Consider the following 16,900-nt stretch of genomic DNA (forward strand, 5'->3'; position numbering starts at 1 on the left):
GCTAGATCCCTGCGAACAAGTAATGATCACAAAAAGAAATAGTCCATCACAGAGCCGTGTGTTCACTTCACTGCGATTGTCTGGTTGGTTTGACAAGATTAATCAAGTGTAAATTTTCAGAATACAATACAATGATACATGTGTCCTTGCTTCAGGTTTATGTAAGGCAGTGTTATAAAGGTCTCAGGAGTATAGGTTATCTACCCACATGAATGGTAATCGAGGTTATCTACCCACATGGATGGTTGCAGTATGCAGATAAAGCATATTTAAATTTCTACACCCAGCATACCGGCAGACCAAGATACCCCACACTGATTAAAGTCACAGGGCAGCTTCAGGTATATGCTACTGATTGAATCAAAAAAGGGGGCTGTTTGTGCTGTATGCCCTGTGACACGTGGTCTGACTGGCTTACATCATTGCTCTAATGTATAATAAGAAGAGGCTGTTTGCCTGTGATGGTTTTTGTTTTTTCTCATATCACAGCCACTATACCCAAAGTACAATTTACACAGAAGCTTTGGCCCCATCAGCCTTAATATCAGAAATGAGTAAAAGCCTGCTGGAACTGGTTCATGTCAGAAACATCTGGTGGCCAGAGGACTTTGAGGAAAATCAATAAGGACCCTGAGTAAATAACACATTTACAAAGATTTCTCCAGAGTGCTCGACAGGCCTAAAATTAGACATTTCCTTTTCAGGCTTCTGCTCGGCCTACCTTCTTTTTCCCAAAGCTCACTCAAACAACCACTGTGTTCTGTAGGCTGTGGGAAGATAATGAATCATAATCACATATTATTTACTGAAACCAATCCAAAAATGTACTACCTTGAATTGATATCTTCAAATAATTGTTGTCTTGTTAGCTTTGTCCAAAGGCATCTTAACAAAGTTCAACTGCCGCAACAACAGATTCAGAATGCAACTTGATACCAGCACAATTCTTCCTATCAGCAAACTTTATCCCAGGAGCCTTTTACAAAAACTTCACCACAGCAAACCTTAATACCCTAAGAACACTTACTGTACATATGGTGACACTGTGCTCAGATTATCATATCACATTCTGATGGATTATCATACTCACGACCCATGATCTTCAGCCCACTTTTAAACATGTTGGAAGCTGTATGATTCCAGCGTGTTGTGACACCACCAGCCTAATATCCCAGGTCAACCAGCAGCCCCATCTGAAATCCTGAGTGCTATGAAACAGTCACCCTACTAACGGGGGAGTGAACCTTTTCTAGCACAGTATTTGGTTTGCTGTGAACTTTGCTCTTTGTTTTGGAACACGCAGTTCTATTCTCCTCTGCTTAGTTGATTTTGTTTTCTGCGTGACAGATGTTGCTCAAGGACTGGATGAGCCTGATGCCTTATCTGAAAAAACATACTGGCTGCATGAGGTAAAGAAAAAACGTACAAAAGAGCAGTACAGTAGTGTGAGGATGATTTGATCATTTTATTGTGTTTGCTAAAGTTAGTCAATGTAAATGAGCTCAATGTACACAAAAGTAAATTTCAACTGCTCCATCAGCCCAGGTTTAGCCCTCAAATCAAACGTCATTTCAAAAGTCAATATTGAGTCACATGCTACCACTTACGCATTAAGCTATCAAACCCAGTTTGTACCGACTTAACCAGAAACAAAAAAAATTCAATCTTATCTAGGCCATGCCTCTTTTTATTTGGTGCTTTAAAAGATAAAAAAAAAATCATTTCAGCATTCTCAGTGACACAATCATCCTCCTTACATGAATATAACACCTACACTTCCCCCAGTGAATTGCAAGCCTGGTGGACCACCAAGACTAAGATGACCACTCACCGCACCTAAGCATCAGGGATTCTTTTAAAATGTATCTTAATGTGTTTTAATTCAAGCTACAGTGAGTGACTTGATTGGAAAGATATATATGATGGTTTGAAAGCTCACAAGTGTGATCTGTTGATTAAAAAGTGATTGCACTATAGGTAAGAGCAGGTCTGAGATCAGTTTTCTTCACCTTCACACTTTCAACTAGTACAAGCTGGCTTTACCTATCAACATAAGGTGGCTAGCCAAACTGTCAGTAACTAATAGGCCCTACCATAATGCTTTAAAGTCCCCCCATCAAAAGATACCCGGCCCACCAGGCGGTGCCGGGCCCAGCCACGTCAGGAGATACTTGCCACTGGGGCTAACAACTTTTCTGTGGGAAACCCTGTCATACCCAAGCTCATACCCAAAACTACTTGCACAACTTGACATCACCACACTTGCAGGTCAAGACAAAGATTTTTTGCTTGTTTGATGGTCACCATTCTGCTACACAAACAGTGATAGCAGAAGCCATGCCAGACGGATGTCTCCCTGCCTGCTTAGCAGATCTACTAGCTTTACAATAGATTGTCATGACATGTGGCACGGGTGCAGTAGCATGGCTGTCGACATATACCACCTGCATGGGTGCTGTCTTTGCACATGATCAAGCTACCTTTCTGGGATGTAAACAGTGAAATCAGCAAATGTATCCAATGGATCAGTCTGAAAGGGAAATAAGAAGCAGCCATATTCCATTTTTTAAAGAACAAGGACAGTGTGTAGCTAATATCATTTCTGAAATGCCATTATTTTCAGAAGACTTAAACTGACAAGAAGAATATATACTGCTCTTTCTTAAAATAAGAACGAGCCACTGTCTGACAGGAAAGACGTGCTAGCATTACCCAAACAGTCAAGACTGGACCTGCATCACATGATAAATAAAGCATGTCCTGTTTAGCTGGTTTACCTGTTGGTATAGTGATGTGCAGTAAGGTTGATAGAGAGATCGGGAAAAAAAATAGGGAAGGAGAGGAAGCAGCTCCTACCTCCTGCTACATAAATGCATCAGATGGTGAAGAGAAAAAAAAGGTATCAGTGGTCGTACCAGCTTCCAGTGAGATTAAAAAAAAAAAAAAAAAAACGCCTCCTCAGGGCTGAAGCCCTGTTCTGATGCACTCCCTGAATGAACCGGCCAAGGAGGAGGAGGACGAGGAGGAGGGGATACAGGGGGTGGAGGAGGAGGGCAGCCAGGCCGGTATTCCAGAGATGTGATATACAGTTGCAAGCAGCCTTACAGAAACAGCTTCCTGATTTACAGGCAAACAGCCTGGCTGTAAAAGGATCAGAGCTGGAGGAAGAAGAGGAGAGAGCCGCGCTGCTGGAGGATGCAGCCAGCGTTTAGTCCTTTGTGCGTTGTGTCAGCAAGGATTACCACCATGGAGGAGGAGGAGAGGAGAGGAGAGGGAAGAGGATAGCCAGGGAGATCGGCTGCCCGACGAGCACTGCATTCAGGTCGACGTTCCCTCGCTCTCGCATAAAAACAGGCCAATGGGCTCTGCTCTGCATACGACTCCTCTGATGCTATATTCCATCGCCAAGGACATGAGCGACAGTAACACACATGTGAAGCCGACACACTGTGTTTACTGATCAATATGTACAAACATATGCGCATCAAGCTCTACATAAAGATGTACATCCCTGTGTTTCATAGCGCGTGGGGACAGCTTTTGCTCTGCTGCCAATGAGCAGACAAGCAGAGGACAGAGGGGAGGGGGGAGGGGCAATATGTTTCGGGGGGAGGGTCAGGGTGTTGTTGGTTTTTTTGGGTGGGTGTGTATGTGTGTGTGTGTGTGGGGGGGGGGGGGGGGGGGGTGCTGAGGGAAAAGGAAAGGGGTGGGGCTGGAGGAGATTTTGATGAATGGGCACCTGCCATGATCCTCATTTTGTGTCGCAAAACTGGCTTGTGCAAACACCAAGCCCAGAGTCTCCTGCAGGTTCACACAGGAGAGAGGGAACATTGCTTTCCTAGCCTTGAACAATACTCTAATGTGTCCACAGCTGTGGGGCACCTCGACAATATGGTTCCAAAAAGGTAGCCAAAATGGCATTCAGTTGATGCTGGCACATACACACATGAATGTAGAGCCGGTACTTCCTGGACATGAGTAACCAATGAATGAAGGGGGGGCTTAGGAAGTGGTCGAGATGCTGGCTTATAATGAAGTTTATTACACCACTCTCCCATCTTGTAAACAAGGCTGCTGCTGTCTGTGTAATAGACTTGTTGGTCTACATTGTATAAATGGGGGCATTCATTCATGCAGCTCCTCTTCAAATAGACAGTGACACACACGCACATGAACATGGCAGTCAACAGACCGGGTGAAAAGATGGTTGCAGCCTGGGAAAAACACAAAGCTTAGACGCTGGAATATAGGTGTGAGTTGTGTCTGATCAGGAAACCAAACATTGCTTGAAATCTCAAATAAATTACAAAATAATCTGTTCCTGTCCTGTGTACTCTGGTCTGGACTACTAGAGCATGCCATCCTAACTGCTCATGCTAAAGCCCGTATCAACTTTTCCATGTGAATTCAATCCTCACAATCACCATTAGGGGTGTCACCAAATCCAGGATTCAATTAGACATTTTTAGGTCAATACTCGACTAGACTATCAACCAACCCTAAGAAGGAGCTGGTTGGTACAAATGCACAAGAATACTTTAATTGGCTCATTTTAGAAAACATGTGTACATTAAAAAAATAATATTTATAGCTGAGACATGAGCTTTTGTTGACTGCTAGTTAGAATATGTAAGGGATAATGTACTGTAAGAGCCATTATAGCAGACAGAGCCCTGACAGGGTGATGCAGGTCTTCATTCACCCTGGGTAGGGGATGCTAGATGTCTGTCTGCAGCCTTTTATTCTTTTTGAAGCTCTCTAAAAGCCAGTCTAAGATTTACTCTAGATCACTCACTACTTGTTATATATAGCAACGGCCTGCTCTTCAGAAATAAGACAGTAGAATGCCATAACTGACCAATCAGAACAAGTATTTGGACAAAGCTGTGAAATAATCTAGGATAAATTATGCCAGAGAAACACAGCAGAGAGTGCAAAGTGTTCCAGCTGACCTGCTCTCCCCTACATACCTCACAGGTCAGGCAAAACATTGGCTTCACAGCTGAATGCAGTGAAGCAGGCGTTGTTTTGTTTTCCTTCAGATCCATGCATGTTGGTGGTGGCAATCGGTTTTCTATTCAGAATCGAAACACCCCTAAGCGCTGGGATGGCATGCCAACCTTTTGCCTCACTTGTATATAATACTCATTAAATCTAAATCTGCTGCTTCAACTGGAGGTAGTCCTACTAGCCTCTTCCCTCTGACAAACTGCTGCCATGAGCACCAAACTTTCTCACACAAATCAATGACGTTAACTCAGTCTATATCAAACTGGATGACTGAAGTGCTGACTCTCTCAGGGCAGCATTACACATTGCAACTCAAACTGTCATCTTTGTAACTATTACAGGACTGGCTTATGGCCAGAGGACTGTTGGTCTGAATCCTCAGTCCAGATGGGAAAATCCTGGTAGGGAAACAGTAAACAAGCTGCACCCTCCAGTCTTCAACTTGTGTCAACTGGACACAAGTGGAGCCGGGGCTGTGAGTTAAAGTGCTACTGGACTTAAAGTTTTTTTATGTTTACTTTTGATATTTAAATTTTTTATTTTGTAGGTTAGGGCTATATTTATTTTTAAACTGTTAGTGAATAAAAATATGCTTTACCATGTGGTCATCTCATACAGATTATTTATAATTTACTGATTTTATTTTTTTTAAGAAAACAGGCTGTATCGTGATATATATCTAGATATTAATGACCCATATCATCGAAGATTTTGGCCATATCAACCCAGCCCTAAACACTAAACTTCACTTCATACAAGGACTTCAGTTTGGTGATTTTGAAACAGTTTCAGAGACTCTCTCCCCCAAGAGGAATTACACTCCACTGGAAAGTTGACTAGCACAAAACGATCGCAATCAAAGCCAGTAGCTATTTGGCACAAATTCTGCTTTCTGCTACCTCAGTCCAAAAACACCGGTTTTGGCCTGCAGCTAAGCATACTGGTTACTGTGAAAACTGTCACTCTACTGTAGTGACAGCTACTCATTGGAATATCATGCCAGTCTGTCCGCCAGGAAAGCCTTTTCCTGTTAAATTTTAGTCAGATCATCTTCCAAATAAACACACTGCATGTTTGAAAAGTGACATGGAGACACGAAGTATTCCTCAGCCAATCAAAGGGTTGTTATAATCCACAAGTTAGCTTTTTCACTTATTTTTGTCCTTGTGCTGCTGAACTGGAATTTTCCCACGGGTTATCAATCAAAGCATATATTTCATTAACTTAAACTAATAGTTATAGTGGTCATTAATTCTAACCACGCCTAACAAACAGAGTCTATAGGAACTGTGTCAAAGTTATTTGCCTTTCCATCTGTTACTCTGCTAAAAGAAACGTGCAGAGACAAATGTGTACCAAGAATTTATGGGAAAAGGTTTTCAGAGGACAAGCATCAAGATACATACAGACAAAACAAACAACTGAAGGCTTGTTGTATCCTAAAATTATAAACAGAGATGTGGTAACCGCTTTACAAAAGTGTGTAAATCTCTTACCTTGATAGTTTCCACACATTTTTTTCCCCATTTCTTCTTATTAACTGCAATCAACTGCTTCCCTCTGTTTCCCACAAACCACTAGTCATGTCTGTGTTGTAAGCCAGCAAGCATTTCAAGCTTGATTATTGTGATTTAGATTGGAGGAGCCAAGCAGGGACAACAAGACAAAGAAACAGAGCAGATGACTGAAACTTTGCTCCCCAAGTAGGTGTGGCTGAGAGCAATCCTGACTATGTCCACTTGCAGTCCCAGTGTGTTGCAGCTGCTGCTTCATCACGACCAAATGAGCAGAAAGATGACAGGTGTAAAGAATTAGGTCTTGTGTAACAGCTACAGCTCAAATGACAACTTGGCCAATGCTGACAGGTAGAGTCAAACAACCATGACCCCCCTCTAGTCAGCTAGCCGAAGTTAGCTTACTTGCTTGTCAAGTGAAAACCCAGATACTGCCCAGACAACGTCACACCAAACCTCGTTTAAAAAAAATTAAATTTAATTAATTTGGTTGCTAGCAAGGGCACATGATATATATAAAAAGGGACAGCGTTTTGACAATTGTTAACTCTATGGAGTCTTGGGCTATTTTGTTCATTTTTTAAAATCCTTTTTGTGTATTTTACTTATTGTGTAAGTCTTTTTGGTCATTTTGTATCTTTTTTTGGTCATTTTGTGTCTTTTTAGTTATTTATTTCGACATAAAATGTGGTTTTGAATGTTTTTTTTTAACTTTCAAAACACTATCATACTCAATAAAAAATGTAAATGTTGCAAATGTTGCAAATATAACATAAGAGGGTTACATCCAGTTCTATCATTTTATACAAAATATATTTGACCTTGTCTCCAGTTTTACTTGGTATATCATCATCAAGCTGAAACTGGCCTCATGAAGTTTACAGCCAGAACTTTAGAGGTAAATTTACAGTAGGGCTCCACACTGCTTTGTTTTCTAGTTTGGATGTCATGAAGAAGTCATGCTTTGGTGCTTTTGGACACTCCAGAGGATTAAACTAAAGACATCATCAAACATCGGCAAACATCAACCCACCAACGTTTCTTTGATAGCTCAAGTTTCAGTTTCTAAAATTAACAGATAGCGCGAACAATCAGCTCAAGCTGCTTGATATCGCCCACCACAATATAACGCTATTTTCATCTTTGACAAATTATCTGGACGCGTTTCATCTTCATAAAGGTGAGGCGCTGCTACTGGGTGGATCACATTCACATGTATCATTAGCCAATAATGTTATAACATGTAACGAGACTCTGGGTAACAATACTCTAGCAATATTGTGAACTGAATTCTGCATGGCTTCACAATACTTGAGGTCGCTTGGATTAGGCGTACTACTAGCTTGTCTAACGTTGACGCTAGCTAGCTAACTCATGTTTGGCCATCCTTTTATTGGTATAAAACACAATTTATTTCAAGGTGTAGCTACTTACCAGGCCTTTGTCAAGAATATTTACTTTGAGGTGATATATAATTCCATGTTGCTGTCCACCGCCAACGCTGACATGTCTTATTTTTGGACAAATAAGTATTTACTATATTAGAAGGTTTTGCAGTACACAGCCATGACAACACGCCCATGCATTGCGTCACTACTAATGCTGCCTTCACGTGCTCCTCGTAATAAACAAAACAAATCTTGAATTCAACGAGATTTAGTAATAATAATTCGCAGGGGGAAAAGTATATTCTCGGATAGACGTCCTGATGGTTTGCTGCACTTTTAAAATTAAATTGAGTGATTTTTGTTGCATGGTTCATTTTCCGTGCAATATACACAACGATGAAAAATGTATGTGAAAAATACCCATGTTTTTACTTTAGAAATTAAACGCTGCTAATCATCTGTACAGTTTCCCTGCTCATTCTAATTATAATAATAAGAATACATCTTCATTCGTAATTCACTTTACATTCAAGGAAATCTCAAAGTGCTACAGGTTAAAAGCATTCAGTCTAATTATTTTTTTAAAGATTAAAAATGATTTAAAAAATGATTTTTAAAAAGGTAAAAACAGCTAATAACAGAAGAAGAAGAAAATAATCCTGCAGTACATTGCCCCCAAGAGCAAACATTTAGGTGCCTGGGCTACATAGGAATAGGATATAATTTATGTAACTTGTAAACATAGTAGGGCATACTATACAGTACAACTTGGCAATGAGTAAATGTGCAAAACAACAATTTACACAAATTGTTAAGATTTTTTTAATGCCTCATTATAAAAAGTGCATATTTTAATTGACAAAAGTATAATATACAAAAATTCAGGTAAACAGTAAGGGCACATGCAGAATCAAATGTTAGTGATATAAAAATACATAAAGATAGAATTATATTTAAATTATTTTATTTGAACAATTTAAGAAAAATAAATATATTTAAAAGAAAACAACAACAACAACAACAACAGGATCACAAATATAAACTAGTATAAACATATTTAGTTTTTTCAATGGAAAGATGTGACAATGGACAGATCCCAAATCATCACTGGTAACGAGGTCTTCGTCAGCCCCCTGGTGGTCATGACAACGGTCAGCAATTTAGTTGGCTCATGCCTCAGGCCTGATGTGTGTACTTCTCTCTCATTCCTCATCATCTTAAATGAACTCTTAAGTGTTACATTAATGTCTGTGAGGAGTCACAGGGGTTTAACAACTAAATGACTGTTCATTTTAGCCACAGGTGTAATTAAATTTCACAGTATTATCACATAGGTATATTCTGAAGCACAAAGGCTGATGTGAACGTAGTCATTACAATTTTGATTAACTATTCGCAATATTTACAAAGTGGGAGTGGCAATTTCTAAATACCAATTCATCAGCCCCTCATGTCTCAGGGCTGTGGGTGGAAACGTGAGTACCCACAGACAACCCACACATTTAGTAGGAAGCAGGTAATTATTAAAATAAAATTTAAACACTGTTATTAACGAGAAAACACAGGTTGCATGCAAGTAATAAAAAATCTAAATACATACTGTAATGTTTGATAAATGCAGTTAAGAACAAACAAAAATGTTCTAATAAAGAGTTGTGCTACAGTTTTGGTATATTATAATCTAATACAATTAATCTAATGCATGTAATAATTTGAATGTATTTATCATTAATAAAACTTTTGATACATGAAATGTACAATTAATTAGACCTACCAGTTGAACTAATGATTCCGAACCCATAAATGAGGCTTTTAACAGGAATTACGTTATAGAGCCTTTAAAGCATTCTTTGCATGTTGGTTTAATGGCTGTCCAATAGCGCCCCCTGCTGGCAAATAATATGCGCTACAAATCCAGGTTTTTGGATAGGTGTAGGCCCGCTCCGCATGTGCATATTTAATATAATATATTCTTAGATTATAGGATACTGGATTAAAATGGACTCCATTTAATTGTTAAATAGTGCCTGTATCAAAAGAAGCAAGTGTACAATACAGTACAACTACTAAGGGGATTGGCATTGAGTGTTTAATAAAGAAATAAAATGTGTTTTGTCTTTCTTTATATGTTTCTATAATTTTCCCTAGTTGTCTTATTTTTTAGGTTTTTCTATTGTGAGTTGTTACAATTTGGCCATTATAATAAGATGAATTGTGTACATGACTCTGTTTGTGTATTTCCCAGGAGACCAAACAACACATTCCACCAAAAAGAGTGCTGCCAGGAAAAGTCATTATTAAATACTTAGACTTACTTAGAGCATACATACATGCAAATACAATAACATTGTAAAGCTTTTCATGTAGAAATAGTAGAGTATATATTCTGCTGCTGGTTAATCTGTCTCTGCCAAAATATATGTAACAGAAATATCTGTAACAGGATGTTTGTCTGTAAATGTAGTTGTTCACATCTGCTGGTTATAGCTGGTTTTAAAAAATCCTGTATGGATTGGGCTCTACTTTGCATGTTATATTAGGTTAAAAAAATTTAAGCTGCAATAAAAGCTAACTTTGATCCAAAATGAACACATGGCACATCAGCATCAGCGAGTTTTATTACAATCCAATGAAATACTATTTGGCTCTCCAAAGAAAAGAAAAATCACAATGGACAATTTACCAGCATGTACCGTGTGTACAATGTTGACAATATGAGAATAATGGATTATTGATGTTTTAAAGTGTCAGTGTTGTGTGTTGAAGAACAAATATGGCCACTGTTGGTTTATTGTCTGTCCTTGGATGATGAAAATGTTGCCTACCTCTACAAAAGGACAACCAACACTTCTTACTGTTACCGATACATTACAGCAGGCTTAATACTGAAAAGATCTGATTCAGTGTCACAGAGGAGGACCTAAACTAAATCTCCGATCAACATATAAATATGACAATAAATTAAAGCAGGTGAAAGCCTTCAGATAGCTTTGTACAAATACAAAGAGGTACATAAACTAGTCTGTATTAAAACAAAAATTTGAAATATCAAAGCTCGTTAATCACAGTGACGGCAAGCTGCCAGGAGGTGCCAGAATTATCCCGAACACGTAGAAAAGTCCCATGAGGAGGTTGAGCTTGGCCGTCTTCTGGGGGATCTTGGCGTAGCATCGGCTGCGGAACTGCTTCTCCAGGGGGAAGGCCATGGGCAGCGTGAGCAGAGGCAGCGCCATGCTGATGGTGTACCGGGTGGCGAGGATGCAGAAGAGCACGTAGGGGACGAAGAGCAGGAGGTTGTAGAGGACGTAGGACAGCGTGGGGCCTACGAGGATGGCCAGGGTGACGATGCCCGCCTGCTTGTCAGAGTCCATGTCTCTGGTGTTGTTGCTGTGGAGGATGGCTTCCGTGTTGAGGGCCAGCGGGACCGCGTATACCAGGGGCAGCACCGACAGGTAGCCCACCTGCACCGCGTGGGAGAACATGACCGCCAGCGGGCCGAAGGTGATGAGGATCACCACATCTCCCAGGGCCACGTACTTGAGGCCGATGCCTGGGGTGGAAATGGGAAACAGAAGCCATATTTAACCCTTATGCGCTCCTCAAATTTACTACCCTCTCGTGACCTTCGTGGCCAAAAAAGGCCTAGCACACAACAACTGCTATTAAATCACCATACATCAATAATTTTTTTCTGTTGTTTTTTCATATATCTCAACATATCAACAACTACAGACTTCAGAATTAAATCATTTTCAAAAATGTAACCCTTTATATGCACATTTATATATTTGAATTTTTCCATAATTTCCTCAAAAAAAAACCCCACAAAAAATTAATTATTTTCCACATAATAAATAGTACAGAGCTGGGTGGTGGTGATAAGAGTCTTGGATATGTCAAAGATTGGCAATACAATTGATATGATTGCATTAGTATTTTTTGTGCAGTGCCAGATACAAATACACAAAAATGCACGAAGAGGGCATAGGGGTTAATCTTTTGGTCCAGTCATTCATTAATCAAATCGTGAAAGTACACAGGTATATCTGTTTTTACCGTTTCATTTATACTCTCAGGTGTCGTATGTGGAAATCAGGACTGTTGATTGTAGTGTTTGCAACAAATTAAAACAAAGCCTCACAGCAAACCCACTACCTGTCATGTACATTTCTGTTTCTCAATATACTGGCACTTTTTATTCTAAATATTTGAATGACAGGAAAAGAGATCCTATTTATAATTTTTTCTCTCGTTTTTATTTATATCTTTTCTTTGTTCAATTGTCCCTTGTTTCCTCTTTTTAGAGATATTATATCATCATGTCCTCATAATGTTGTGTTTGTGTATTGTTTTACCTGAATTTAAAAATATATATATATTTTTAAATCAGTGCTGCAGAGACTGTAGGAGACTATCTTGCAGTCCTTAGTATGGATCAAGCGTATAAAAACACTGGAAGATTTTTGTGCATAAAATGATTATGTAATATTATTGATTAAACTGCCCAGCCGCTAAGAAAATATTTAAAATGAACCCCATCCTTACTAGCTCAACCTTAAAGACATTAATGCATCAACCCAAAAGTATAGTTTATATCATTCTGAAATTGGCAATTCAGCATAATGGGTACTTTAACTACATTTTGGTGCTAATGCCATGTACTTAATAACTAATCATTTAAATGCAAGACTGTTAAAATATTCATTCACTTCTTTATCATTACTTTTTCTGCAGTACAAGATCTGAGCACGTCTTTCACCTCTGCGCCCCATTTACTAAAGGCTGAGTCCTTGCTACAGCATCCTGTCCATCTACAGCTCTTCTATCAAATAAAGGCTAAAAGACAAAAAAAAATGAATCTAAAAACACAACAGCATAAGGGAAACAAAAGGCTAGGGGCCATTTTTGGAGTGCCAGCAGAGACTGACCCTTGAAACTCCCACAACGCTTTGGCAAAATTTCTGATTGCTTGTTTCTATATATACACACACACACACACACACTACTACTCTATATGCTCCCTAATCCCATGTCTTTATAAAAGCAAGAGGGATTTACAATTTAATTTCTTTCTTTTTTCAGGCCATCTACTCATCCCATTGGCAGTAATATTGTATTGGTTTATTAGACATTGCTTCCCATTTCTGCTATTTATTATTATATAACCTTTTTCCTGTTATGTGTGTTGTTGTGCAGGGGTTAGACAGGGTGGTGGGTGGAAGGGTGGGTCGGGAAAATATTTAATATATTAAATATATTACATACAGTCATGGAAAAAAAATATTAGACCACCCTGATAATGATTTTGGTTATTATCAAGAAAACCATAGAAAATGGCTAGATATCAGCTCTTAAATTAAACTCTTACGAGCTATTTTTGTTGTTATCATTATATTTGTCTAAACAAATGTACCTTTAGTTGTACCAGGCTTTAAAATGAACGTGAAACTGAAGAAAACTAGGGTGGTCTCATAATTTTTTCCATGACTGTATACATAGAGAGAGATATTTAAGATTTTTTCTTTAGAATTGGTACGCTGTAAACCTGGCAGTGTGTTGTTTGCCTATGTATTTCACCAATAATAGCCCCCTGTTTTGCTAAATGAAATCCTATGGGAGAGATTCTTCTTCATTCATAGGCTGTGATAAATCGACTCTCGTTCAGAAATGCATTTCACTTCAGGAAGAAATTTAACACATCAGTGTCATGTCTGGAAAATACACCAACTGCCTTAAAGGGCCAGTTCACAAAAAATCTGAACATACAGGGGACAGTTTGTAGGGTGGTGAATATTAAACAGTTAATGATGACAACAAAGTCCACCAACTGTAAAGTAATGGCATCTTCCCATTTACTAAACCTTGACACATAGAAACCAAAATTATCTGCATGTTTAAATAAGTGAGGATAATTATGTTTTGGGTGAGCTAACCAATCAACTGCAGCGAGTAAATGCTCTGTCCAATAAAAGATGTATTTAAACCAAACATTCTGAACCACTACTATGCAATGTTGCCTAGTGCAGCTGAAACAGAAAATGTGTGTGTGTGTGTGAGTGTGTGTGTGAGACAGATGATGACATGAGGAAGCAATCAAAGAGATTAATTTGAATATTTTACTCACCTCCAGTGTATAAAAAAGAGCTGGACAGCCCCCCAAAGTAAATAAGGGCTAGGTGTTCCAGTCTAAGTGTAGACAGGAAATAGAGCAGAGTGGCACACAAGCACCCCAAAGAATATAACAACGCTCCAAACATAACAACATCCTGTGGTGCCAAGATCTCATCCACGAGAGTCCTATCATCACTCTTCTTGTGGTCAATCCCTTTGGAGAAGTCATAGTAGGTGTTCACGAGGTTGCCTGCCCCGTGCACCACAAGGACGGTTACCGCGCACACCATCAGAATGACCAAGTCCACAGAGCCCTCCAGTTTGTACGCCAAGGCGCTGCCGAGTGCCACCGGCGTGAGCGAGGCACTGAAGCTCCACGGTCTCAGTGCCAGCACATAGGCCGCACACTTCTGCCTCACATCCGAAGCAACGCGGGCCATCCTCGACATGTGGTTATTGCCTGCAGGATGGTTCACCATGTTGCTCAGACCAGTCTGCCATTGTTGGCCATTGTGACCATTTGATCCAGCCAGTACAAATGTCTCTACCCTGCTTTGTTTCTGCTCTATGGCCATTCTTCTGCAAGGAGTCAACTGTACCAGCAATGCTCCCGAATGTCAGTCAGGTGCTCCTATAGAAGTAAAAACATTAACAAAATTACAAGACAGTTCAGGACACATTACATCACAATGATTGTACCAGGTCTCCAATATAAAATAGTAGAGATGGGGAAAGAATTGATACAGCATAGTATCGCAATACTTTGCATGGCAATATTATATTGATTCATTGTGCCGGCGGGCTGTCAGTATTGTACAAATTGCAGTTAAACTGCAATAATTGTATCACAATACTCACTCACTAGCAAAATGCTTAAAATTCCAATAATATCATATTGTGACTCAAATATCGAAATAAAATCGTATCGTGGGGTCTATGGGGATTCCCACTATAAAATAGGGCTGAGTAATAAATTGCAATACTGTGACGTCAGTTTAATGGTGCAATCTTTACAGAAACCCACAGAATATTTTCATAAAGTTACTTGATTCTATTTTTACTAAATAAAATATTTTGAGACGTCCCATATGTACGTTTATAAATTTAAATATTAGTTCTAATCCTATGACAAATGCTGTAAGTGCAGCAGCTCTGGTAACAAAGGGATCACAGCAGACCCAAGGGGCAAAGTGGAAATGGTCTAGAATATTTTCTAGCAATGACAGAAAGAGACTGTCTAAGTGCTGGAATAGTAACTGTGTATTTTTTTTAAAAAGAAAAGTGGGTGTTTTCGGCTAATTGTTAGCTCGCCAATACACGTGGCGTCTTGTTAAATACACCCATATTAAACTGCTCTATAACGCTACCATCGGGTGGAAGTCACTCCCTTGCCATCTAGATAAGGGCACCGTAGCCGAGAGGGGCTAACAACCTCAGGCTAACTACTGAGATTATGGGATTAAAGCTAACTGGTTAGCCACCGAGCTAACGTCTCTGAGCAGGGACAAATGTCTGACAGCAGCTCTTACCTGTTATGTCTTTAACTTCCGGTACAAACTGGGTTTCTCTCCACTTAGAAACATATTTCTGTGCCCGCTGAGCCTGGTACAGTAGAGAGGGCTACATATCTTACGTGTCAACTTCGAGGGTACTTGACTGGTTGGCAACTATAAACCCTTCTGCACCTGACTGGTGCCATTTCCTCCGACCGGAATGTAACTGCGTATAGTGGTCGAAGAAACCGCTTGTCATACAATAGTTCCGACTAGCATTTAATTCCTACAATATGTGGCACAAGAGATAAGATAAAATAAAATTTAATAAAAATAAAAAATAAAATAAGATATGACTTTATTTATGTATTTATGCCGCATTGGGAAAATATAGTTGTCACAGCAACTCAAGACACACACATAGATATAGAAGACAGAATAAGAATATAAAAAATAAAACATCATACATTCGATACACATTATATACATATTATTTATATATATATATTTGTGTTTGTTTGTTTTCCTGAAAGTACTTTGCATTTTACAGATATTGCACATGGGAGAAAATATATTTTAGCATGTTAAATAGGTGAATAAGTTGTTGCATGTAGTAGTATGAACATCAATGAATACATATATTTAAATATATGCAGATATATACACAGTATAGTATAAATGGTATGTGACATATAAATAATTTTTTTTTTTTAAGTTTTAAATCAAAGCGGGGTGGCTTGTTACTAGGTCATATTACAGAGCAAATCAATGTAGTACTGTATATTTGATTTGCGTCTATTTGATCTTGTTTTATTTATTTATTCTAATAGGAGTCACTGGATTTGTTGACAACACACACACACACACACACACACACAGAGCCCAGAGCCCAGACTCCCCTCTACAATTGGCACTTTGCCATGCCCATGCAAGCAATCGTTATCTTGTACTCATATGTGGCTCTTGCAATGCCACGTACGTTACACTTGCAAGTCACAGTGAGAGGACAACTTGAAAGTTTTGAATGATGCCAAAAAAAAAAGAAAGAAAGAAAGTTAAAATGCATACAATGCATCAGCACTTTTGTTTAGTTGAACATGATTAACTGGACATTTTATTTGCAGTTCTGGTTCGTTTGGAGTTGATAAAATCGGTGACACAATAATATGCAAGTCTAGATGTCCTGGTTTGTTTTCTACCCTGCCACAGTGGGATAAGAAGAAGACTCAGCTTTTTTTCCCCCTCCAGCAGCATTGCAGAAACCTCAGAAAAACATGTTTCAAAATAAGCCATCTGATTCTGCTTAAGCTGAGCTCCGGTGGTTGCAACAAGTGGTTTGATGGGCAGAGCACGTTTGGTTTTCATTAGATCGTCTCGACACTGA

At 39.2% G+C, this 16,900-nt stretch overlaps 2 protein-coding genes across 3 annotated transcripts in view; both read right to left on the minus strand.

The window, feature by feature from the left end:
* mib2 (MIB E3 ubiquitin protein ligase 2) overlaps positions 1-8,104 on the minus strand; it is a 50,809-nt gene extending 42,705 nt beyond the window's left edge. Inside the window, exon 1 of one of the 2 annotated variants that reach the window (XM_059332587.1) lies at positions 7,959-8,104. Coding sequence is in view for 1 of the 2 variants with exons in the window: in XM_059332586.1 (XP_059188569.1) it covers positions 1,091-1,121 (31 nt within the window). In the remaining variant the exon portion in view is untranslated. Of the gene's footprint in view, positions 1-1,090; positions 1,219-7,958 lie in introns of those variants that run through there. The other variant, XM_059332586.1, reaches the window with a different exon arrangement.
* Positions 8,105-10,512: 2,408 nt separating this feature from the next.
* On the minus strand, positions 10,513-15,811 carry ubiad1 (UbiA prenyltransferase domain containing 1). The gene is made up of 3 exons (XM_059334216.1): positions 15,553-15,811; positions 14,037-14,654; positions 10,513-11,462 (listed from the first exon to the last, which is right to left on the minus strand). The coding sequence occupies exons 2-3, from the start codon at positions 14,596-14,598 to the stop codon at positions 10,975-10,977; spliced, it is 1,050 nt and encodes a 349-aa protein (XP_059190199.1). The 5' UTR covers positions 14,599-14,654; positions 15,553-15,811; the 3' UTR covers positions 10,513-10,974.
* Positions 15,812-16,900: the final 1,089 nt, after the last annotated feature.

Source organism: Centropristis striata, chromosome 5 (assembly GCF_030273125.1).
Source record: "Centropristis striata isolate RG_2023a ecotype Rhode Island chromosome 5, C.striata_1.0, whole genome shotgun sequence".
Taxonomy (NCBI): domain Eukaryota; kingdom Metazoa; phylum Chordata; class Actinopteri; order Perciformes; family Serranidae; genus Centropristis; species Centropristis striata.